The following is a 24,915-nucleotide window of genomic DNA, read 5'->3' as shown; positions in this document are numbered from 1 at the left end:
GCCCCCGGACGGCCCGAGGCTCCTTCCTTGGCTCCGTTTGTGTGCATGAGGCCCTTGTTAACCACCTCAACTGCTGATATTGGATGTAAGTCAATCAGGCTACCGAAGTCCCCAACGTACTTCTCGTGGGTTGACTCCCGGTGAACCGCGATCTGGCCTGTTTCGACCGTTCGGTTTGCATCGTCAACCCGAGAAAGTTCGTTAATACAGCATGCGACCTGGCTGACTTTGCAGCAAACGATTCATTCCATGTTGCAACATCATCGAGGCTGGTCAGCCTGAGTGGATGTAGTAAGGATGATTCCCACTTCAGGGCGTCGGACGTGTGTCGTATCCTGCTTATCTCTATACCATAGCCATAAAGCGCCAAACACCGCACACAACGCCATTGGGGGCTGTTACTGCGACATCTTCAACGAGACAGCATGGCTGAACTGGGAAGACTACGATTCATGGTCCATGTTTCAAACGAAGGTTATCTGCAGGGGTCGGCGATTCGCGATGTACGGGGTAGCCACCTTGCAATCAGAACAGCACTCGACGTGGTATTTTCAACCCCCGTCGTTGAAGGATTCTGCACGTCTGGCCAAGTTTCGCGATCTTCTGGTTTGATAACGCCAGAGACGAAACCTTATTCGAGCCTTCGCCACGATGGCGACACCAGTCACAGATCAGAAGTTGTGACTCGTCGGGCGGATTGTACAACAGGTCTGGCCAGGCAATTTGCAAGGATTACCGAAGTGGTTATCGACAAGCGAGTGAGCATCAAAGATGACCACGGAGATAGGAAATCGCGAAGACGTGCATACTTCTCTCAGTATCGATATGAATGAAAGTTCCCAGCTTTTCTCGCAAATCAGACTCATTGTCAGACGTTGTTCTTTGAAAGCAGAGAAGTCGCAACACCCATCTTTTCGTGTTGCCCCAAGTTTTGTCTTCAAGATTTATTCTTGTTCATTTGTTTAAACTACTGTGAGGCAACATGTCAACCTCACAGCACTCGAAGGAGCCTATCGCCATCATTGGCATTGCCTGCCGACTTCCTGGCGGAAACACTAACCTTCATAAACTCTGGGAGTTCCTCAAGAGGGGAGGTATTGCCTCGAACAAAGTTCCTGAATCCAGGTTCAACATTGACGGCCACTGGGATGGCTCCCAAAAGCCTCGCACAATGCGGCCGTTGGGAGGCATGTTTCTTGAGGAGATTGATCCTGCTGACTTTGACGCATCCTTCTTTGAGATATCAAAGACGGAAGCCATTTCTATGGACCCCAACCAACGGCAAATGCTCGAAGTAGTTTATGAGGGACTTGAGAACGCTGGAATCCCCCTGGAATCTCTGGATGGTGCTCCAGTTGGTTGTTTTGTTGGATCCTACGCATCAGGTATGTTTTAAGGCTTCAGAAAGGGCAATCTTTTAACACAATATAGACTATGGTGATATGCAGGCCAGAGACCCTGAAGATCGGCCCGCTGCCATTACCGTTGGTGTTGGAAGATCGATCATGGCCAACCGCTTAAGTCACTTTTTGAACATCAAGGGGCCCAGGCAAGAATCATGAATTATCTCCTTTGGTCAAGCTCAGTTGCTAATCACTAAGCATCCAGCATGACCATTGATACTGCTTGCTCAGGCAGTCTGGTGGGAATCGATGTGGCCAGCCGCTATCTTCAGACTCGTGAGATCGACGCAGCTATCATTGCTACAAGCAATCTCTACCTCAACCCTGAGCATGTTATGGACATTGGTGGCGTAGGCCATGCTCACTCACCCACTGGACTCTGTCATACTTTCGATATCTCTGCGGACGGATACGTGAAGGCCGAAGCTGTTAGCTCCGTGATTATCAAGAGACTGTCCGACGCTATCCGCGACCGCGACCCCATCAGGGCTGTCATTCTTGGGTCGTCCACTAACAGTGATGGACGTACACCGGGTATCGCCAGCCCCAGCGCCGAGGCTCAAGCAGCTGCCATTAGAGCTGCCTATGCCAGTGCTGGCATTACCAATTTTAACGATACGACATATCTTGAGTGCCATGGAACAGGGACACAAGTTAGTCGATACCCGCTGATAACGCTCATTCCGTGATAGCTGACGATTATTTCAGGCTGGTGATCCTACGGAGGTCAAGGGCGCTGCGTCGGTGTTCGCTACTAGTCGATCTGCGGATAAGCCACTTATCATCGGCTCGGTCAGTATCCTAACTTTTTCAGGGTAGCTTAGTTTTCATCTTGGCCCTCGATTGCTGATTATGATTTTATGTTAGATCAAGAGCAATGTGGGGCACGCTGAGCCATCAGCTGGAATCTCAGGTCTCATCAAAGCTGTGTTGGCCACTGAAAGCGGGTTAATCCCCGGCAATCCTACTTTCGAGAACCCTAGTCCTAAGAGTAGGTTGACTTCGTCGCGATGATTTCTTTCGATTTCAATACTAATAGCCCTTGAACAGTCGATTTTGTTGGCTTGAAGGTGAAGGCGTCCCGCACTGCCCTTCCCTGGCCCACTGGTGCTCCCCGAAGAGCCAGCATCAACTCATTCGGCTACGGCGGCTCTAATGCGCACTTGATTCTCGAGCAACGGAACATTCCTGGTGGTCCGCGCCATGTTTCTTCGTATCTTCCGGACGATGCGGAGTTCTCTCTTGAAGATGATGAGACAGAGAACCCGTACACTCTTGTACTCTCCGCCAACGACAGCGCCACCTTGCGCGCGAACATCAAAGCCCTGGCGAGCCATCTCATCAATCCCCGCGTCAAAGTCGATATTCGCGACTTGGCCTACACGCTCTCAGAGAGGAGATCGCGTCTATGGCATCGAGCTTTCCTGACCACGCGCAGCCTGACTGACTTGGACGAAAACTCCTTTGTCGTCGGGAAGAAAAGCTCCGAGGCACCAAGAGTCGCCTTTGTTTTCACTGGCCAAGGCGCTCAATGGCCTCAGATGGGCAAGGATCTTCTGCGTTATTTCCCATGGACTCGCCAAATTCTGGAAGAACTTGACAGTGTCTTGCAAGGTCTCCCAACTCCTCCGAAGTGGTCTCTCGTCAACGAGTTAACTGAGCCACGCACTGCGGAACACCTTCGCCAACCAGAGTTCTCTCAGCCACTCGTGACTGCGCTTCAGCTTTGCCTGATTTCGGTACTCGAGCGTTGGGGTATCAAGCCGCAGAGCGTCATCGGCCATTCATCTGGAGAGATCGCCGCTGCTTACGCTGCGGGCTTCCTTGATCGGTCGGGTGCTATCATTGCTTCCTTCTATAGAGGCCGAGCCGCACTGAACCGTCAAGAGCACGCTGAGAAGGACGTTGGCATGCTTGCTGTTGGTGTTGGCGCTGATGCTCTTGCGCCTTACTTGGAGAAGTACGCCGGTGAAGCTTGGATCGCCTGCTTTAACAGCCCCAGCAGTCTCACTGTGTCTGGCAAGCGAGTCCCTTTGGAGGCTTTAGCCACTGACCTCAAGTCAGACGGTCACTTCGCACGACTTCTCCAAGTCGACTTAGCGTATCATTCACCTTTGATGGGAGTCATTGGTGAAGAGTACGAAACGCTGTTGTCAACAGGCTTCGCCTCATTTGGAGGATCCCCAGATGTATCAATGTTTTCATCTGTCACTGGATCCAGAAAGACCACCACTACCGATGGTGCCTACTGGAAATCCAATATGATTTCGCCCGTCAGATTCAACGAGGCAGCTCAGGAAATGCTCTCAGGAGATAATGGTCCCAACTTCCTCATTGAGATTGGCCCATCTGGTGCTTTGGGTGGTCCAGTCTCTCAGATCTTGAAGTCCCTTTCGAGCGGATCTGATATAACGTCTGTTGCTGCATGGTCTCGCGGCGCCAATGCTGGAAAGACAATTTTCGATCTTACGGGGCGCCTGTTCATTGCTGGTGGTGGCTTCAACCTTGCTAAGGTCAACCGGTACTCTTCGGGCGACGCTGAGACAGTGCCTCTCCCAAACACCATTATCGACCTTCCTAACTACGTCTGGAACCACTCAGTCAAGTACTGGCATGAGAATGCGGCGAGCAAGGACTGGCGATTCAAGCAGTATGTGAATCACGATCTTCTGGGAAGCAAGGTCCTTGGAACGACATGGCGTTCGCCAACTTGGCGCAAGCTTTTGGATATTGCGGACGTTCCGTGGTTGAAGGACCACAAGATGGGAGATGATATCCTCTTGCCGGGTTCCGGCTTCATCACGATGGCTGTCGAAGCACTCTACCAGAAGACAAGAGCCACCGCACCGGACGATGTCGTCGTTGCGTCTTCGAACGACTTGTCTTATAGACTCAGGAACGTTCGGTTTGACAAGGCGCTGGTGCTCGAAGAAGGAGTAGAGGCGATCATCACACTATCCCTCACTCAGCAACCCGGAAGCAAGAATTGGCATGAGTTCCACATTGCCACCGACACGGCCGGTGTTTTCATCGAGCATTGCTCCGGATTGATTCGTGTACAAGAACCCATTCTCGAGCGACTGGCAGAGGTCGACCGTCGCCCCCTGGAGTTTCCCACTACCGCCAAAATCTGGTACAAGGCCCAGACCGCCATCGGATACGGATTCGGTCCCGACTTTCAGAAGGTCAAGAAAGTCGAGTCAATCAGTGGTCAGCGACGCAGCCGCAGTTTGGTTTCCCTCGAGGAGCCCAAGTCAAAGTGGTCTCCCCAGTCATACTACCCAATCCATCCAGCATCTCTTGACGGGTGCTTCCAAACCGTTACGCCCTCTCTCTGGGCCGGAGAGCACAGTTCTTTGAACGCGGTGTTGGTTCCTTCGGTCATAGATGATTTGGTAATCAACCAAGTCAATCAGGGGCTATCAGAAGGCTTGTCCATCGCGAGTTCAGAGTACTCCGGTCGCGGACGGCTGGAAGAGGCCAAGAGCTACTTTGCCAACTGCTCGATTCACGATCCTACAACCGGCGCACTTCTTATGCAGATGCGTGGTCTGCGTTTTGCTAAACTTGATGTGGTTCCCAAGCCAGACCCTCATATTTTCGACCGAGTCAGCTGGAAGCCTGACATCACATTCTTCTCCCAGGAAAATTTGGTTCAGCACGGGTCCGAGTTTACTGCTGGTTCTATCATCGACTTGATTGCACACAAGCAGCCGAGATTGCGAGTTCTAGAAGCGGACTTTGACGCCAATGATGAGTCTTCTGCGTGGTTTCAAGGCAACGATTGGTCATCAAGAGCGGCTTACACCCAATACGACTATATTTCAACGAATGCCAAGCTTCTGGTTGGGATTCAGACCCAAAATGAAGGGAACAGAAACGCTTCTTTCAGCCTCATTAACCTCGAGAGCGGAGATGTCGGCTTGCCAAGTGACGCTATCTACGATCTCGTCATTGTCAAGGTCGCGGACAAGTCGTCTTCAAGCTTGGACCAGTTCTTACAACGGCTCAAGAAGCATCTCTCGAGTTCTTCGCACACTCTCATTCTTCAGCCCAGACAACCAGAGCTAGATGCTGCTGCCCCTGTGCCATCCCTGAGATCTACCTCGCCAGAGTCCGATGTGCCAGCAGGTCCCAGCACGCCCTCGGAGTCAGCCGGATCTGATCTGCCGCCAGAGACCCCTTTCACAGATGTGTCCATCACGCCCGAAGAGGAAGTCGAACTCAAAGAGAAAGGTCGATCGTCAAATGTTTTAGTAGACACAGCTCTCGAGAGCCTTCTCGAAGCGAACACACTCCCAGAACTCCATGGTTTCAGCGTCAAGCTGCAAGGGTCTACTTGGACACTATACAGTTCCGCGGCGACCAGCGAGGAGCAACATCGGCCTCGCAACTTGGATATCGTCCGGCTTTCTCAAGGTGCTTCAGATGTCCCGCCGTCACTGAAAGAACAGCTGGAGGCATCTGGATGGAGTATCACGCAGCGATCAGACCTTTCTGCAGTTCACAGTCTCTCGGCTGACTCTACCGTTCTCATTCTTGATGAGCTACATAATCCTGTTCTCACCAATATTGATGGAGAACAATGGTCTGCGTTGAAGACTCTCGTCAGTTCGGGACGCCCTCTTCTTTGGGTTACAAAAGGGGCGCAGCTCAAAGTCACTGACCCAGACTTTGCCCTCGCTCATGGCCTTTTCCGCGTCGTCCGGAGGGAGGATGCCAGTGTCAAGATCACCGTTTTGGATGTCGAGTCAAACGTCGGGCCCAACACCGCATGGGCCATCAAGTCCGTCCTAGAGACTACACGCCACAGTGGCACGCCGAGTATCAAAGGAATTGTCGAGACGGAATTCACTGAGCGAAATGGCGTTCTATATGTGCACAGAGTTGTACCAGATCTGAGAGTCAATGAGTTCAAGCGGGCTGAGCAGGAGGGATCCGAACCTGTCTTGGGAAAACTGCACGAAACCAAGGCCGCTGTTCAGCTCCGATCGGAGCGTGTCGGAACCTTCCAGAGCCTCACTTGGAACGAGAAAGATGTCGCTGAGGTTCCTGTTGAAGAGGGCGCAATCGAGGTCGAAGTCTTTGCTGTCGGTGTTAACTTCAAGGACGTCGCTGTTGCCATGGGAATTGTGCCAGAGAATGAGTACACCATTGGATACGAAGCAGCCGGCATTGTCAAGAGGCTTGGCCCGGGGGTCACAAAGTTCAAGGAGGGCGATCGAGTGTGCTTCTTGAACGGTGGTAGCTATGCGAACCGCCTACAAGTGCCCATCGGACGCGCTCACGTCATCCCTGACTGGATGAGCTTCGAGGTTCGTGAGCAGTCAGACTGAGATGATACCGTGCTAACTCTGACCTAGGATGCGGCAACCATTCCCTCCGTCTACCTGTGTTCCATTTACTCACTGTTAGACATTGCCAACTTGAAAGAAGGCCAGGTAAGACCTTCGCTTCATTCCTCTGAGAATCAAGCTAACAGCCGCAGTCCGTTCTTATTCATTCGGCATCTGGCGGAGTTGGAATTGCGTGTATTCAGCTTGCTCAGTACAAGAACGCAGAAGTGAGTTCCTGGCGCCATGGCCTTTATCATCTCAACACTTGAAGGTACTAACGTGTGTCCTAGATCTATGTAACCGTCGGTACGGAAGAAAAGCGCCAGTTCCTCGAGGAGAATTACGGTATCCCCCGAAGTCGCATGTTCTCTTCTCGCAACACCACATTTGCAAAGGAAATTCTGGCTGCAACAAAAGGTCGCGGTATTGATGTCATCATCAACTCTCTTACCGGCGAACTTCTCGACGCTTCATGGAGAATTATCGCCGACGGTGGAACCTTAGTTGAAATTGGAAAGAAGGACATTGTCGACCGCAATACCTTGTCTATGGAGCCGTTCGATCGCAACGCTTCGTTCAGAGCCATGGATTTCTCCTACACCCAGGACATCCGGGACCCTTTGATTGCAAGGTTCGTATTTTGCGAAGAACCCCTTTTCGTTGCACACTAAGAAGTACTAACTCATCACGTAGGCTTTTGGATGAGATTTTCGCCCTCGTCAACAGCGGGCACATCAAGCCAATTCACCCCATTACAACCTTTGGTTTTGATGCAGTCCCTGCGGCTTTGGCCTACATCCGCAGTGGCCGTCACATTGGCAAGGTGGTCATTTCTGACGGAAGCAAGAAGGACGTCCAAGTCCCCATCAGGCCAGCGACACGGAGGCTCAAACTTCGATCGGATGCTTCATATGTCATTGTTGGTGGCTTGAAAGGTCTCTGTGGATCTCTCGCCATTCACTTGGCACGACACGGAGCCAAGCACATCATTTCTGTGAGCCGCAGTGGCATCGACGACATAGCTTCCCAGAAAGCAATCAAGAATTGTGCCGCCTACGGCTGTGAGGTGTTGGAGGCTAAGGGTGACGTTGCGAACCTTGACTTCGTTCAAGACGTCTTCAAGTCTGTTCCTCGGGTGGCCGGAGTGATCCAAGGTGCCATGGTTCTCAGAGTAAGGAGCACCTATCGCTACATGATTCAGTACTGACAGACATGCAGGACAAGCCTTATGAGACCATGACTCTCGATGACTACCACACCGCCATTCAAGCCAAGTTTCACGGTACATGGAACTTACATCGCGCTTCGGAGCAACTTCAGTATCCGCTTGACTTCTTCACCCTGCTGTCAAGTATATCCGGTATTGTTGGCAACAAGGGACAAGCCAACTACTCCGCGGGAAACACATTCCTCGATGCTTTTGCCGACTATAGGCGCTCCCTTGGCCTTCAAGCCAACTCGGTCGACCTCGGCCTCATTCAAGATGTTGGCTACGTCGCTGAGCAAGAAGGCTTCGAGGCTCGCTTCGACACTCGCCAGTGGACGCCTATTACTGAAGGAACCCTTCGCAAAATTCTCAGCTACTCCATTCTTCAGCAAGACAACGCGTCTGCTCCTATCAATCCCGAAAGTGCCGCGCAACTCGTCACTGGTATCGGCTTCCCGTTGCCAGAGGACTCAGATCTCACTCGTGATGCTCGCTTCGGATACCTTTTCCAGAATACGGGCACAGGGTCGGATGGCAAGGACGGCGGTTCAGGCAAGCAAGGGGATGAGACAATCCGCGCATTCCGCGCCTTGCACAAGTCAGGTGCTGATAGGACGGCTCTGGTCAAGGTTGGTGTTGAGGTGGTTGCATCGCAACTGGCCAAGATTCTCCGCTTGGAGACCGAAATTGAGCCTGCTAAGCCTCTGATGACGTTTGGCTTGGACTCGCTTGCGGCAGTTGAGTTGCGAAATTGGATTCGTTTGGAGCTGGGTGCTGAGCTAACAACGCTTGACATCACCAACGCAAGCTCCCTGAACGCATTGGGTGACAAGTTGGTGTCAAAGCTGACACAAACCTCTGTGGCCAGCTCTTGATTATCAGCGTTTTGATTTTGATTAGCAAGTAGTAGCACATTGCATGATGCCACGTTTTAAATCTCAATCACGGTGTCTGGTCGATGACTGCGGTTATGGTCTCGTCGCGAATTTGTCTATCTGGGCTGGGCTGGTATTCTAGCTCACCGAGCAGACTGTTATTTGAAGCTTTTTCTTATAAGCTATTAATACTGTGGCAATTCTGTCGTTGCCATGATTGTCATTATGGTTACCGTCATCACCATTGTCGCACGTAGTCTACTGTAGTTTTAATTTACAACGAATTGACTGATAGCTTTAAACGGATACAGATCTTTTCCAATGCCTCTTAAGTTGCCCTTATCAGCGTCGTGTGCAGCTAAAGAAACCCCAATGTGCATCCAGGGCTCAATCACCAGTCCTAGCAAGGGCCTCTATTGCGACTGGAGAGTACCCAGCATTGATCAATGGCGCGCCCGCAGGGTCTTATGGCGCAAGATTATCAGCTGATGCTACTCAAATGATTGGATGAACCCCCTGCCGCTTAACTGAAGCAGCCAGTGTGGAGATGGAAGCCTTACTCAAGTCAGCACTATCTCAGCTGGCGGATTGGCTGTCCACCGCGGCTCATTGGACCGGGTTACAGGACCCTGTCACCGGCCTATCTTGCCGCTCGACTGAAATGAAGAAAGTTTACGAGGGTGTTGCTTCTTAAGGGAAGTGTTGTCCAACTCTTGTTCCACGGATATGTCAGCTCAACCTTTTAGCACAAGATCTCGCCAAACCTGGGCATCGCACCTCAAAATGGAGCTTCACATCGACTTGGCAAGCGATCGGACGAATCGTCGCAGGCTGCAAAACCGCATGGCACAACGCAAATTTCGTCGTAAGTTAGGGCCGACAACGGAAAGCTTGTTCGACAGCAGAAATCACTTTCATATCTTATCCTCTAACCGTAAATTTAGAAGCTCGTGCGGAGGCTTCCAATATCACACATGCGGCAGATACAACTCCGCCATTACACGATGCCTTGGATAACGATAGCGTCGGCGTCCCATCCTCAGGAACACAGCTGGGTTTCCAGCTTGAACCACAGGTCTCTCCTTCAGCAACTACAACTCAAGTTTTCTACCATACAACAGCGTCGCTGGGTCAGACGCGGAGTGCACCCTTCGTGCAGAACGCAGCATCCTCCGCTGGTAGTGACAGCCCGGGACTAGGTGATTTCGCCTTGATCGAGACCTGTCTTCCCAGCGGCAGCAGTTCGCTATCTAGCTATCGCACCCAATTTGGACATTCTTTGGGCTTCGACACATCAAACACATCGCAGACGAGCCAGGCTGATATGGATTATTTGCTTGGGCTTGCCTCGAGTGGATTCCGTGACAGTCCACGGCGGCTGCATGCAGCCCAACAAACCACGGCCAGGGTGCCCAGGATGCTTGAACAGCTGGAAGCTACCGCCGCGAGATCTAAGATAGATTCATCGGACCCGACCGGTAGATCAAGCTCCGATGGCAGTCCCACCCCACGCAGCAATAATCCCTCTTCCTCTTCCGGATCCTCGCCCAGTACTACCGGCGGGGCACTAGCCGGTGCATCTCCATCATCCAGAGATAACCAAACCCCTGTGGCTGATCGTGGGTGGCTTGGAACTTTACACATTGCCGCACGTCGAGGTCATGAGCGAATAGTTAGGAGGCTCATGGAGCGTGACGTCGACTGTAACGAAAAGGACAGTGACGGTCGGACTGCACTAATCCACGCATCCATAGACGGCCATGAAGCAGTTGCTAGAATATTGCTTCAGGCGGGGGCTCGCATCAGCGACCTTGACCGACGAAAACGCTCAGCCTTACATTGGGCTGTTTTAGGAAGTCATGAAGCGGTGTTGAGACTACTCCTCGAGTACTACACACAAAGAAACTGGGAGCATGGCTTAGATGCGTATGATGAGCTTGGGTGGACGGCGCTTCACATTGCCGTTGAGAAAGACTTTGAGGGTGCCGTCTTGGTGCTATTGGAGGCCGGCGCTGACTTACACGCAAAAGCACGAAAGACGTGTAATGGCGATAATGACGAGGGGGATACCAGGATACAGGCCAACTCTCAGGATGTCATTAAAGATCGATAAAGAGGTAATGATCAAGATTCACTACAAAAAAGAGTCGTTGCGCTTTGCAGCGCCAACCCCAAGGCAATCAATCAAGTTTAAGGGTCATAATTGACTTGATTGACTGGCGATAGCTTCATAATTGATTGATTGAACTTGATAATTTTACTTGCCTTGCGGGGAGCGCTGGCGCTTTGGGCTTTCTTCATGACGGTGTCTGGTCGGATGTGAGGAAGTTTCCAGTCTTTTGCTGCTTGAAGATTTACGAACAGTTGCCACTTTGTAAGACGTATGCTCAGATAATTAAGCCGGTGACCTACCTTAGCGTTCAGAAACCGTCTTACAAATCATCAGTTCTGCAGAGTAGCAGGCTCCAAAACCCCAACGGAGTTTTCACCTGTTGGTCAGAATCAGGCTGAAGCAGCCCCTCAAACCACTCAGACGGGCAGCCTGCCTTGCGTTACACTGCCTATGACTGTTTCTAAGGATAGCAATTGGCTTCTGGGCACAAGCAATGATTGGTGGACTTCGAGCCATCCTTATAGATGCTGCATTTCTCAGACACATCCAGCGAAAATAGCCTGCGGCTGATGGCAAGCGCCGTCACACAGCCGAGATTATAGGTACAGGATTGAGAAAAGACGTCTTCGAGTACAGGCTGAATAATCAATGGGCAGGCTTTACTGCAAGTCTCCTTGAGGCTGGTCAAGGCTGATTGCTTTATGGCTTGCATAGTTGAACGGATAGAGAGGATGTGGCCGATAAAGTGTTCCAATTCGGCACATGATTACTGAAATGGGAACGTTAAGAAATAGGCAGCGAAGATATAAATCGCGTTCCAAAGCCTCTCCATGGAGTTGGAATAAGTCGCAATCCAGAAACACCACCAAGTCTTTCTTCCCTTCTAAGTTTTCTTCTTAGATATTATTTCCAACTTGTTTCGACCTGATCCCGCAAACATTCAATCCTGACCTACATTCCACGCCCTCTTATCAGAAGCCATTCCATCGTCATGGGACATCCCAGAGGAACCAAAACGGCATCAGCCAGTGCCGTTGCCGCCGCCTCATTTGGCACCGCATTCATCGACCCTACAGGGATTTCCCTTCTTACCTGTCTCGGTGCATCTACTGCCGCAGTCATCGGGACGACCTACCATGCCGCCAAAGCCATCTCCAAGCGCAGCTCGAAAGCGATGGAGGAAACCCGCGATAAGAGAGCAAATGAGCAAGCACTGGCCCTCGGCATGTCACCTGAAAAGCACATGCAATTCCAACATGAAATCGAAAGTACTCTCAGGCGTCTCACTTCGTCCCTGGAGGGATCCTTCGTCTCCGGGGTTCTCCTGATCGGTCTTCCGTACATGGGCATCACTTGGGCTATCAACACTGCCGAAACCGGGTACCAAATCAAGCGTCTCAAGACGCTTGTCGACAGAGCTGGTGGCAGGAGAGCTCTGGTGAGGACAATTTCGAAGAGAAATGCCGCTGCTCAAATCGCCACTGGTGCCGCCGTCAAGACCGCAGTATTGTCAGTGACTCTGGGTCACGACTTTGACGCTGCCATGCAAAGCATTGCTGGTCACTTTGACGACGTTGACTACAAGGAGATGTTTCTCGATACTGGCGACGAGCACAAAACATGGCTAGAGCATTCGGTCATTGAAAAAACGACCAACTTTGTCGACCAGCCACAAGAGGCGATGAAAAAGATGCTGGAGGCCGCAGAAGGCGACTTTAATGGGCACACAGAAGCTTGGAATTGGGAGGAGGGGCATTCAACCGAGGATGTGGTGGCCCTCGGAGCTGTGGTTGCAGTCCTCAACAAAGCTGTCGACTGTGCAGTGGACGATCCTGTCCACAAAGGCATCGATAGGGCCACGGGAACTGCAGACAAGAGGTAATTGGGGTTCCAGTCCACTTGAGCCGGCGTTCTGTGCCTTTAGAATATTATTTGATAAAGTTTTCGAGAAATCACGTTGCATCCAAAGAAGATGGATATTATTCATTAGATTCAATAGACGAGTCGTAGTTGTATTCCGTCCAGTGTCTCTTATCAACTTCAACACCTTCCACGGGGTACCTTAAACACAGAACGCCCCACATGCTGCTGGTTCAGCGCTGTGGCGGCCCAGGCACGGTGCGCTTTTTCTATGACGACATCCCGGCGCAGGGTTTCCATCTCACTCGACGCGTTGAGAGCCAACCTCATCTCAACGATTCCTCAGCCATGCCATCAATTACAGACAGAATACCGTCGATTCTGTCGTTATTCAGTCGCCAGGGGGGCACACGACGGCTTGTCATCCCAATTGCCCAACATTCAACCCGATACTTCGCCATGAAGCGGACCGCCACAGCAGCAAGCCTCACGTCAGGGGCAAAGAGCACCAAGAAGCCCCGGCCAGCGGTTCCTGAGTATCATCTTACACCTTCAGTGAGAAATGAGGATGGAAGTATCGTGTGGCCGGCGCCGGAGGACAAAATGGAGGCGGCGAGGAGTTTCATTCGTGAATGGTGAGCCCTGACTCACCTTGACACTCACTCCCTTACGTTCATCTCTAACTCATCCAGCGTCGCCGCCGGCAAACCTACGCTCATAGTCCCCGATAAAGATGCGGACGGCCTCACATCCGGCGTAATCCTTCACCGCACTCTTGTCCTCCTCGGCCTTGATCCTTCTCTCATCTCATCCTACCATCCCCCCAAGGGCACCAATATCCACGATGCCTCCTGTCGCGAGGCAATGTCATCACACAACCCGGCCTACATCTTCGTCCTGGACCAAGGCTCCCGCCCCGGGCCACCTCTCATTGACGCACCTCATCGTGGGATGGTGATAGACCATCACCACGCCCTGGAAGACGACCACCCAAAGGACTCGCTCCACGTCACAGCATGTAACTCGCCCCCGGTAGCAACCAGCTCACTCCTCACTTACCTGATATGCCGGGAGCTACACGAGGGCGTACAAGAAGCTTGCGACTGGCTGTGCGCGATGGGCACGCACGGCGACCTCGGCAACACCTTGAAGTGGGAGCCACCCTTCCCGGACATGAAGCCCACCTTCAAGACATACACCAAAAAGGCCATCAATGATGCCGTGAGCCTCATAAACGCGCCGCGCAGGACGGCATCTTATGATGTCCCAGGCGCATGGGACGCTCTCCTAGCCGCCAACTCCCCCAAAGACCTGCTCTCAAACAAAACTCTTCTCGCGGCGAGGGCAGACGTGAACGCAGAGGTGGAACGCTGCACCCACACGCCTCCGAAGTTCTCCTCTGACGGACGGGTCGCTGTGTTCCGCATCAGCTCTCAGGCGCAGGTTCACCCGGTCATTGCGACGCGCTGGGCGGGCCACCTGTCTTCGGCTAGGCTGGAGGTTGTGCTGGTTGCGAACGAGGGCTATCTCCCCGACTTGGTCAACTTTTCGTGCCGTATACCGCGGTTTGCGAGGGCGAAAGAGCCGCCGGTGAACATCATCGAGGTGTTGAACGAGGTTGCTGCCAAGTCGGAAGACGCAACCCTGCGGGAGAGATTGGGGCACTCGTTTGCGAGGGGTCATAAGGAAGCGAGCGGAGGCATCGTGCCCAAGGCAGAGTTTGAGGAGTTGATGGCCGTGATGGAGGTTGGGAAGAAGGTCGAACGGGAGTCAACAAAGAAAGCGAGAGACAAGCCGGCACAGGGGAATACTTTGTTGAATTACTTTGGCAAAAGCTGAATCGTTATCAATCATCATCCAAGACTATTAAGTCTATGGGAACATCCCTCTCGGCGCATTCGCCTCCAAACCGTCCACACGCGCCGCCTTGAGAATGATCCGGCTGAGCCCATCGTCATACGTCACCCGCGGCTCGTCCTCATTGATCGCATACGGATTCATCCACTTGGCCGACCCGTCGCCCTCACTGTTGAAGTGCCTCCTGATGGCCAGGCTCCAGCTGAAACTACTCATGCTCGGCCCACTGAAATAGCTCGACCGCGCGAGGACCTCGTAGTCCAGCGCGCCCTGCTGGTCCCACGACATGTTCCCCAACGCAGTCGCGAGCGCGGGCTCGTCCAGCAGGTCGTTCTTGCCGACGACGATGATCCCAGCCTTCTCCTTGGCCTTGACGGCGAACCGCTCAATGTCCTTCTTCTCGCCCGTCGCGACATAGATCACACGCAGTCCGAGCCCTCCGCACGTCGCGATGTGCCAGTCCGTCTGCCCGTCGAAGCCGGCCTCAGCCTTGAGCCACCCGCTCCGTGCCGCGTCGTCTTCCGTCCGGAGGTGTACGCCGCAGTACGCCCCGCGCGGGATCTGCTCCCGCGGGTCGAGCGTCGCCGTGAGGTCGAACCGCTCACGCATCGTCCACATCGCCTCAGCCGCGAGCTCCCGGACGGCGGGGGTCACCCTCACCAGCCTGCCAAGCGCCGTGCGCAACCCTGGCTTCGCATAAAAGTCAAAGCCGAGGAATCCCGCGGTGATGGGCACCAGCGACGGCGTGTTCTCGACGTAGTCCTCCTGCGACTTGAGCCACGCGTCCAGACTAACCCTGACGCCTTCCTCCGTCTTGTCAGGGCTCTTGTCCGACCGCGCCCCGGGAGCGGTGTACTCCCCCTTCAGTGTGGCCTTCACAGGTGCGTCTTCGGGCGTCGGATAGATCTTCATCTGCGGGCAGTGCTCTCCCATCTGGCGCAGGAACCACTCCTTGTCGAAGAGGTTGTCGTAGTCGTAGTAACCGTTGCTCTCGTCCATCCAGTCGAGGTTGGCGTCGGTGCGCTTGACATAGGAGGGCATAACGATGTGGACGCCGAAGAGCATTGCTTCGTAGAGGAAGTCGAGGATCGTGCCGCGGACGTTGCCGAGCCCGCCGCGGGAGTGGCGCATATGGAGGACGATGTCGTCGCGCCACGTCGTTTTGTTGCAGAGCTCGAAGATGCGGGAGCCGTCGAACGGGCCGCCGAGGTCGTTTTCGAGCCACTGGGCTTGGAAGGCGGCCTGGGTCAAGGAGGACTGCAGGGTTTCTTGCTGTTTTGACCTGCCGTTCCCATAGCTGCTTTGGTAGTCGGAGACGGGCAAGGAGGCCTCGACATTGGCGGAGGCAGAGTAGCGGTCATCGTCGTCGTCTACTGGGGCAAACGTTGCTCCCCGTCGTATTGAGAGGGCGACGGCCCAAAGGACGACGACGGAGAGCAGAAATGGGGCGAGTTTACTTAGTAGAGCCATGTTTGACCTGGGCCATGTTTACGGGAGGCGGGGAGACGGAAGGTCGGCTTCGGGGGAGGGCACATATACGTCTCCTGATCGACCGAGATTCAGCACACCTTCAGGCTACGCAGCCTGCCCGTCATACAGGAGGGTGATTTCGGAACGCTTTCAGCATCTTTTGCCCTGGAATTCCTCGGTGCTTCGCTGGCTCACACCCCCTTAGAGAGCCGGAGGAAAGTACTCGATGCCGAGTGGAGCACTCGTGGAGTTCCATCCTACAGCTGCTTCATCATTCCCTTCTGGGCGAGCTGCCCATTCTCACGATAACAGAAATCCCCCGGGCCGAGTTCAGTATCCGGAAGTGGATGCCTGACATGTAGATCCCGCTCTATCGAGGCCTCGTCTTTCTCAGAGTCCGCTAGTCGAGCGTTGCGGCCATCTTTGAAACCGAATGCAGGACCTTGCGACGCTCGTCCATCATCATTTCATCAGTGCCTCGTGGGCAGACTTCCCTTCGCATGACATCGACTCCCCGGGCCGAGTCTAGTATCCGGAAGTAGATGTGACACCTCTTAAGCGACCGAGACATCGGACCTTTAGTTCCCGCACGGGTGGCCAGTAGAAAAATGACCTCAATCTCCACAGTGCAACTCATTTCGACAGACTGTTAGTGAGGGTATCTTTAGAGGACAGAGGAGGCCGGAAGCGTCAAGTAGTAGAGACCGTAGCGAACATAATTTCCAATCTTAAGCCTCGTCATCACCCTATATGCTTCTAAGCAGACGTTGTAAGAATGTAGGAGCAGCGGGGCTAGAAGCCCGATGTCTCGGCCGTCAGGGAGAATCGGCAAGCAGATACTCGGGTTCCAAGACGGACGGCATACTTTACGAGCCCTATCATCAGCATTTCTTTACATTCCGACATTCTTCTCTTTCCAGTAAATTCAAGCTGTAGTACCAACTCTCCTTTCTTTAGAAGCCAACGTGTTTCTTAGATGCTTTCCCAATCTTTAGACATTACCATGCTTGTCGGTGTTCCAAGTGTAGCACGATAGGTACGACAACCAATTGAGAGCGACGGTGCCATCCATTTTGGACCCCGAGTTGCAGCGGCCGTAGACCCCGTTACTAACAGGCCGGGTCCTTCTCATGGCTCGCTAGTTGAGCGTTGCGATCGATCTTGGTCGACAAGAGATGACGAAGAGTGAGACATGATACTGAAGGTTTCCGTTTTCGGAATCGAATCACAGGGATCTGGTTTAGGGACAGATCTACCCACGCTTTCCACTTCAAGCCTAGGATAGTGTCTCGCAAGGATGTTGCATCAGCCGCACACAAGTGGAAGAAGACCTCCGAATTGATCTTGCTGTAGCGCCCTCACCACCGTTGAGAGCTGATGTACCTAGGCGCCGATGAATATGAATAGCTGTTGCCATTTGCACTAGGGCGGCCCAACTCCTACGTGTCTACCAATACCATCCTCAAATTCATCCTCGCGTTAGGCTTTGGAAGACAAAAGATGACTCATAAAGAGTAAGTGAATGGGGAAGCAAGCTTGGGATCTGTCGTTCTGAAAAGAAACGTTGCGATGTCTCTGCTACAAATATGATTGTGTCTCGAGGTGATATATGAGAATAAGCTGCGTGAATAGTGCACATATCCAAGAAGCGCCTTGTGTTGTTTTTCTTCATTCCGGCCGTGTCCCCTGAGCTTGCGTGAATGACCTCAGTTTCTTAGTTTCTTGCATGAGCTTGGCTATCCTGGCGGGTATTTCTAGCTATCTGGGCGGACAGTGTACATTGACGATATCGGGAACGACGACAACGACGATAGAGACGAGGGAGGCAATAGAGATAATAGGGTTAGTAGGTGTCATGGTAGTCATAGCAAATACAGCATAAGGTTCTGATCTTCTCGTTGCCAGTCGCCAGTAACCAATCGCCAGGGTACATCTGCGTGGCTGGCTGTATCCTAACGGCGCGCGCCTCTGGCTACTGCCATTGGCGGTAAAAGTGACCTATTTGTAATGCCAAGAAACCAGCAGAATTTGGTCCATATAGCCAGCACCATACGACATCCAGCCTGTCTTAGCCACAGGCGTGAAGGGGGATTTTGCACAACATCATGACTAGAAAGTCCTTAATCTGAAGGGATAGAGTGCCCGTATATACGAACAATTGGGGTAATTGTGCTGCTTCTAGCACTGGTTACTGGCGAGTGGCGACGAAAAGATCAGTGCCTAAACTAAATTGGAGATATCACGAAAGAAAATAAAAAGCTTTTAAAACAAGTGAACAGGAATTGAACCTGAAAATACCAGAGATCATTTACGTTCCAGAGAGCCGTTTTTGATTCTTAGTGAAGCAAATGAGCTCAAACATTGCCCCAAATGCCTTGCCCAAACTTCTCTCGCAGTCCGTCCTTCAAGCCGGCATGGCGAAATCACGAAGATTGCGAGGGAGTAAGCCTGAGAAGAATACCAATGAAAAGTACGGCAGTAGAAGTGAAAAGAACAGATCGACGTGCTTCTCAGAGTATGTATCGGAGATGATGCTCCAGCCCCCTCATCATATTCTCATCCACCCATCATACCTATCCACAAACGCCTCATACCCGCCCTGCTGCCCTGCCATCCCGCGGCCTGCCTGCTCCATCTGTGACACACCGCTCCCTGTCTCCCTCTCATACTCGCCACGTTCCCAATGTCCCATGAGATAATACGGCTTCACCCGCGGAACTCCTCGGCGGCGACTGCCCAACATCAAGGACCTCGTCGTCACAACTGCCGGACGGGGTGGCCTGTCGTCGTCATCTTGAGCGTAGTTGTAGCTCCGACGCGAGGGTAGAACGAGACGGAAACACAGGCAACTGCATTCTCCCATGACGAAACCTCCCCGCTGCGTCTTGCAGAGTTCGAGAAGTTGGTAGCTTTGTAGACTTGAGCACAACTCATTCAAGAAATGTCTTCCTTGGACGGTGCCATGAACCAAAAACAGATTTCAATTACAGCCATAAAAGGTATCAAAGTAGTCCTACAGTATTTAACAATCAATACTCCCTCAAGCAACATCTGTGAAACCCCTGCCCCTGATTCACCACGCTCTCCCCATATCCAGATACGCGAATCTGCACCTTTCTTATTCCAACCCAGCTACTTACTGTACATGCAACGCAGCTGCATCGAATCACTAAATCTTACTTACGTAAAAGTCCACCGCCAAAAAGAAACAACCCGTTTCAGCCCTCAGCCCCGTCGCCGGGCAACTTCAATCCCTTGCAGTCACAACAGCCTCAGCAGCAGTCCCGGAAAGACTCACTGAAAGTTCCAATAGTGCCTTGCCTACAGACCATCTCGAGAGAAGCTCAATTCATATTTACAACTGACTTCAAGAGAAATCACAAAAGCTACCTAGAAGAAAAGTTGATGGCTGTTCAGCAACACATCGAAGAGCTCAGCCTCGAAACGCCGTCGCACTCGCACATCGCACTCGCTGCGACAACCCCCGGCGCAGATCCCGCGCCCGAAAGCGGGGGGATCGCCAGCCAGGGTTGACAGGCACAGGTGGAGGCTTCGCACCCGGGGCACCCCGCTTTTGGCGTTGGTCGGTTGTCTGCATCCGGGCCGTCGAAATGCGGCAAAGGCCCCACCAAGCCCTGCTGCGCGAGCCCGACGGATTCGCCGATCGCCTACTTCAGGCTTAGGGGAATCGGTGAAGTTGGTTGGCGTCATCCATCGGTCACTTGAATCAGTCAAGGCGCAAGCAAGCGTGCACAGCATGTCAATGGAGAAGACCAGCAGTGTGATTGTGCCAAAGCACGTGGTATCAAATTTGAACTGGGTATGCCTATGCTGGTGTTGATAATAATACAGATACAAAATGGTACGCTGGATATTTTGTCCAGCTCTGGTTGCTTTGTGATGCGTCTGAACGCCTGTTCCTGGTCCTGATTCCCATATCCGTCCTGTTCCTTTTCCGTAATGCCCTTTCCGTACTTTATGCTGCAATCGCCCTGCGTTGAGAGATACGATGTCCCCAATCGCGAATCTTCCTAACAAAACTCCTCTTCAAAACAATAGGTTCGGGTGCTTTCTTGAGACCGTCCAGGTCGTCCGCCTCCATGGCGTTGCCGGCTGTGACTGATTCGCCGCCAATCTTCGTTTGCCGCCTATGCATAAACGCAGCGCCGGATGAGAACGTCCTCTTAGGCATGACAGGCGCCAGCTGGGCCATAACCTGCTGCTGCGCCAGAGGCGGCGAGCTGGGTCGGCAAAGTTCCGAAGACATGACGGGGAAGGTTGAAGCTCGCGCTCGCTCGGTGACATTGCTCATGGTACGGGAGTGGGCAGGACGAGTATTTGTCGCGTTGGTACCCGACGCTGCCGCCCAGCCTTGGCCGTGACGCAACGATACCCAGACAGAGGTGATGGTGATGAGCAATCTGGTGGCTTCATCAACAGGATGCGTCTCCCGTTCGGTGCTCGACAGCGCCGACTGGGGTGATTGCGATGGCTCGTTGTCGCCACTCATGTCCATGCTGAACGGACGAGTAGGGGGGTATCGACCAGCAGACTGCGTGACAGTCGTGTAACTGTCGAGGATTTCGAGGTTGGCAGGAGTCAAAGTCGCCATCACCGGGTGCCTTCGCAGCTGAGGGTCGAGAATGCTGAAGGTGAACTTGTAGTCGGCCGACGCCGCGGTTGCCATTGTCGCGGCGGCACATGTCGCGGTCGAAAGCGGCCTCGCCGGCCTCTTTGCCCATCGGGCCGTGGTTGTTTGGCCAGTCTCATCGACGTGGACAAAATCGTAGGAACCGTTACTGGTGGGGATAGCCGTCCATACCGCGCCGTCGCTCAAGACAATCTCGGCCTGGTCGGCGGATTCCCTCCGCTCGCCTTCCCTGCGGTCGCTCAGCGGAGTGATGACGGCAACCAAGTCACGCTTGTCCAGATCCTTCTCATCTCCGTCCGAATCGTCGCCCGGAGTGTCGTAATCCTCACTCTTCGCCAAAATGAGACCGTTCATGCCCAGCTGTCCCTTTACTCTAAACATCTTGGGAAATTGCCGAGCGAGACGAGGGACCATAAAGGTTCCGGCAATCGTGCTTGAAGGAAGAACGTCGATCGCAGGCATTGGCCGTCTGTCGCTCGAAAGCTGCTGGAGCTGGAGCAGGAGTCGAGGTCGTAGGTGCACGAAGCGACGCTGCTTTGTGCGAAGCTTCGGCGGAGGGTATGCCAGGAGGTAGTTGGTGCCTTGTCTCGCAGCGCGACGCGACCTCTTCGAACGCTTGACGGTGCTGCTGTCGCTGACCTCTGATACCAAGCTGCCCTCATCCTCGCTAACGCCGTCCAGGCCGATCTGTGATTCCTCGCCTACAACCGTAGGCTGCTCTTCAAAACGTACTGTTAGGTCCTTGCGCGGGAAATAATCCGACACAGGTCGATTCCTGCGTACGCTCGGGCGAGGGGCTGGCACAGGGTTCTGGAGTGACAGGCGGCGGTTGGGTCGGGTTGTGCGGTTGTCGGTATCGTCGTTGGAGATGGACGTACGCGGCAGAGGGGATGCACCAAGCGACGAGCGCAGGAGGATTCGTCGTCGCGCAGGCTGAGGAGCATTTGTAGGTTTGTTGGAGTATTCGTGCCCATGCAGGCTGGCGCCCGAATGGAGGAACATGTTTATTGTTAACTCGAACTGGTTGTACTCGGTGTTGAACTCATGGACGCCGTCGTCGTAGACAAGCCGACTCGTAGAGCTGGAGAATGCTGCAGCTTTAGTATGTTCCCCGCGTTTCCCCAGTCGAAATGCAGCGTCGCACCAACAGGGCGGTGCAGGCTGTTATCTTTTGAGGGTGTAGGGATGCTGGTTCGGAAGTTCGTATGAATCGGGCGAGCTCTCCACTTGCCAGGTGGTCAGGAGGGGTGATGCACCTCGCTTCTGCTGAAGGGGCCGGGTTTGCGTCAAAGTGGTTTAATACCGCAGATGAGCACCTTTGATGAAGTGTGCCTGACGTCTGATCGATCGCCGGGATTCAAACAAATGGTCGACACGACGACAGAACGAACGGTTCCGGCAGAGGCGTTGCCAGAGAACAAAGGAAGAGGATGAAAAGGGGGGTAGTGAGACGGGATGTCTCTGGGTTTTTGCTGTAAATGAGCGTCGCCCTACAAGTAGTGGCCTAGTGGTCTAGTGGTCAGCCCAGAGAACCCTTCTTCGTTGCGGCTCAGCGAAGCTGTACTTGAACGATATTAAGACGAGGGAGGAGTGGTGGGCTTTAATGGGCTTGACAGGCTTGACTCGTAAGCGGTCAGTGGCACCAGGACCCAGTATTTGGGCGTCCGAGGGCGCGGGATGGGCTGAGCTGAGGTGATGAGGGTGGACAAAATAGAGAATGGCGTACCGGAATCCGAAGGAATAGCCGACTGGGTCCAATGGGATGAGAGCCCGGTATGGCGGGTTCTCGAGGTGCCGGGGAGAAGAAGCGGTGTTGGATCCGTATGCAGCAGATGCGTGGCAGATGTAGATGCCTGGTTGAGCTGGATCGAGCAGGTCGGGGATTCTTCACCGCAACGAGTGTGACGATGTTCGCAGGCGCACCGGACGATATCGGCAGTAGACGTGTTGTTTCGAGGTGATATCGTCGTAATGAGGATTTAGGGCGCAGGTGAGTCTGGCCTGGGACGGCTGGCAGGTAGTAGGGTTGGAGAGATGGAACGGTGAAAATGGGAGAAGGTGGTAAAAGAGTAGGCCGCCAGGGTCCAGATAGATGTAAGTAGGTAGAGAAAGAATCGCAAATGCAAGGGTACCGGCAGGGCAGGCGAGGTGATGTAGGTAAGGTACGTCCGGTTGTGAGCAGCCGTCGGGGTCGAGGTCAGTGGGCTGTCAGATGTACGCGCAAGGAAGGTCTTGCAAGTGAAGTCACACACAGGGAAGCTTCAGTCGGTTGTTTGGTGTGGGTTGAGCTGATGGAGGGACGGAGCCGGAAGGGAAAGGAAATAAGGACGGTGGAGGGCCCCTCTTCTTTTTTTTCCCCTTCTTTCTTTTCTGCTGATGTGCTTTCTGCCAACTCCGGCAGCCGAACTGCAGACCCAGGTGCTGGAACAGTGGAAGAGAATTTGTGTGCCGTCGGGGTGAGAGGGATTCCCTGTCCTTTTTTGGGATCCAGAGAGCAGCAGACGGGAAGCAATGGTCGCCGTCCGGTACGTACTGCGTGTGCTGTGCTTGGCTGGTCCCAGTAGTGCTGGTACGCGTGGCGTCGTGGTGGTGTTGTACTTGTACTTGTTTCGTTTCTTTTGGTGTAAGAAGGTAAAGAAAGTGTGCTTGCCGCCTCTGGGGCAGAAACAGGGCGAACCAGTCTGCCAAAGAAGAGAGATGGGGAGAGAGATGGAGAGAGAAGCGTTTGCGTGAGACGACGATGCGAGGGAGAAGAAGAGAAGGAGGAGGAGGAAAAGAGAGAGAAATGCGGGAGAGGGGTACGTAATATTTGGTGTGCGATGGGTGACGAGCCAGGTACCTTGCCTTTTCGAGCAGGAGGACCACGACGACGAAGACGAAGACGACGACGACTGCTGCTAGCGGGGGAAGAAGGGAAGGGAGGGGGGGGGGAGATGGGGGGCCTGCTGAGGGGGGCAGTGGGCGGTGGGCAGTGTGGGCACTGGGCTGGAGGGGGAAAAGAGCGGTGCGGTGCAGGCGGGAGGTGAGGTGCGCTTTTGGGGGCAAGACCCGGGCGACTGGGTGACTGGGCGTGCTGCTGCTGCTGTGATGCTGCTTATGCCGTGCTGTGCTGTGCTGTGCTGTGCTGTTGTGTTGTGTTGTGCTTCGTGCCTGTCAGTACTAAAGCTGCGTCTGTCACCTGCGTCGCAGTGGGTTCAGCGAGGGAATTACCTACCCAACCTGTCCCAGATGAGGTACATACCTCCACCAACAAGTCCTCTCTCCCTCGCTCCGTGGACCGTCACAGGCTCTGCTCGGTGTAGGCGACAAGCCCTGCAGTAAGGGGCTGGAGGAATACGTACTGCACACAAGGCGTGGTACGTACTCACCTCCTCGAAGCGGAAACCAAGGGGAAGGATTGTGGAAGCGCACGGGGCTGTGGATGCTTGAATGTAGACTTATTGCAGGCTTGCCTTGCCGGCAGGGCAGAGAAGAATGCTCTTCATTTCTCTCACGCCAGACTCCAAGCCCATTCCCAAAACTCAAGACGCCCGTTGTCTCCCACTGAGGTGGCACTCCTACTATGCAGTAGTTGTTTGGTGGCTTCTTCTCTACTCGACGCAGGTAGACATGGCCTAATCTGCAGCCGTGGTGCGAACCGCATAGCGCCCACCCACAAGGCGTTCGTTCGTGCAGGCGCCAGTTCCAAGCCATGAATACGCTCAATCCCACTTGTAAGCCGCGAGGTGCACTGCACTAGAGCAGCTTGTTTAGCTGCCTCGTCTCGCTCGTCTCCGCCATCTAGCGTACATCGGTCGGATTTGAGACTGTCTTGCCGTCGCCTGGCCGTTTGACTCCTCGGCATCCGCGACTGCCATTGTGGTGCTCTGCACTCCTTGTCTGGTCTGCTGGTCTGGCCCTCTCTCGTGGAATGTGCTGCGTGTGGTATTGGTATTACTCAACTCCCAGCTGTGCCGTCTGTTGTGTTGTGATTTGTGTACCTCATGCCGCGGCACTTCTTTCCCACTGCTGACCACAGTCCACAACTCTCTTCGCAACTCAAAATCAGAAAAAAATGTCATCGACCAGGCACCGCTGCTTGCCTCCACTTCGTCTCTGCGTCGGCTCCTCGGCGAACTGCGAGGCCCCAGATCAGACGGACGG

General features: G+C 53.6%; 6 protein-coding genes across 6 annotated transcripts; 4 read left to right on the top strand and 2 right to left on the bottom strand.

Annotated features, from left to right (window-relative positions):
* Positions 1-982: 982 nt before the first annotated feature.
* Bref-PKS-1 (Highly reducing polyketide synthase) lies at positions 983-1,562 on the top strand (the record flags this gene model as incomplete). Its single annotated transcript, XM_036633921.1, has 2 exons — positions 983-1,385; positions 1,432-1,562. The coding sequence occupies 2 exons, from the start codon at positions 983-985 to the stop codon at positions 1,560-1,562; spliced, it is 534 nt and encodes a 177-aa protein (XP_036500481.1).
* Positions 1,563-1,609: 47 nt separating this feature from the next.
* On the top strand, positions 1,610-8,821 carry CGCS363_v002071 (Fumagillin dodecapentaenoate synthase; the record flags this gene model as incomplete). Its single annotated transcript, XM_036633920.1, has 9 exons — positions 1,610-2,056; positions 2,112-2,195; positions 2,271-2,394; positions 2,454-6,718; positions 6,767-6,844; positions 6,892-6,966; positions 7,030-7,370; positions 7,433-7,910; positions 7,958-8,821. The coding sequence occupies 9 exons, from the start codon at positions 1,610-1,612 to the stop codon at positions 8,819-8,821; spliced, it is 6,756 nt and encodes a 2,251-aa protein (XP_036500478.1).
* A 3,104-nt stretch (positions 8,822-11,925) lies between these two features.
* CGCS363_v002070 (uncharacterized protein) lies at positions 11,926-12,816 on the top strand (the record flags this gene model as incomplete). Its single annotated transcript, XM_036633919.1, has 1 exon — positions 11,926-12,816. One exon carries the CDS (start codon positions 11,926-11,928, stop codon positions 12,814-12,816), a length of 891 nt encoding a protein of 296 aa, XP_036500479.1.
* A 437-nt stretch (positions 12,817-13,253) lies between these two features.
* Positions 13,254-14,633, top strand: CGCS363_v002069 (uncharacterized protein; the record flags this gene model as incomplete). The annotated part of the gene is made up of 2 exons (XM_036633918.1): positions 13,254-13,429; positions 13,487-14,633. 2 exons carry the CDS (start codon positions 13,254-13,256, stop codon positions 14,631-14,633), a joined length of 1,323 nt encoding a protein of 440 aa, XP_036499508.1.
* Positions 14,634-14,666: 33 nt separating this feature from the next.
* Positions 14,667-16,121, bottom strand: CGCS363_v002068 (uncharacterized protein; the record flags this gene model as incomplete). The annotated part of the gene is made up of 1 exon (XM_036633917.1): positions 14,667-16,121. The coding sequence occupies one exon, from the start codon at positions 16,119-16,121 to the stop codon at positions 14,667-14,669; it is 1,455 nt and encodes a 484-aa protein (XP_036499507.1).
* Positions 16,122-20,097: 3,976 nt separating this feature from the next.
* On the bottom strand, positions 20,098-24,629 carry CGCS363_v002067 (uncharacterized protein; the record flags this gene model as incomplete). The annotated part of the gene is made up of 2 exons (XM_036633916.1): positions 20,098-21,853; positions 24,562-24,629. The coding sequence occupies 2 exons, from the start codon at positions 24,627-24,629 to the stop codon at positions 20,098-20,100; spliced, it is 1,824 nt and encodes a 607-aa protein (XP_036499514.1).
* Positions 24,630-24,915: the final 286 nt, after the last annotated feature.

This window comes from Colletotrichum siamense (genome assembly GCF_013390195.1).
Source record: "Colletotrichum siamense strain Cg363 chromosome Unknown KSG_Cg363_contig02, whole genome shotgun sequence".
Classification (NCBI taxonomy): Eukaryota; Fungi; Ascomycota; class Sordariomycetes; order Glomerellales; family Glomerellaceae; genus Colletotrichum; species Colletotrichum siamense.
This window is presented reverse-complemented; position numbering and strand designations above follow the sequence as displayed.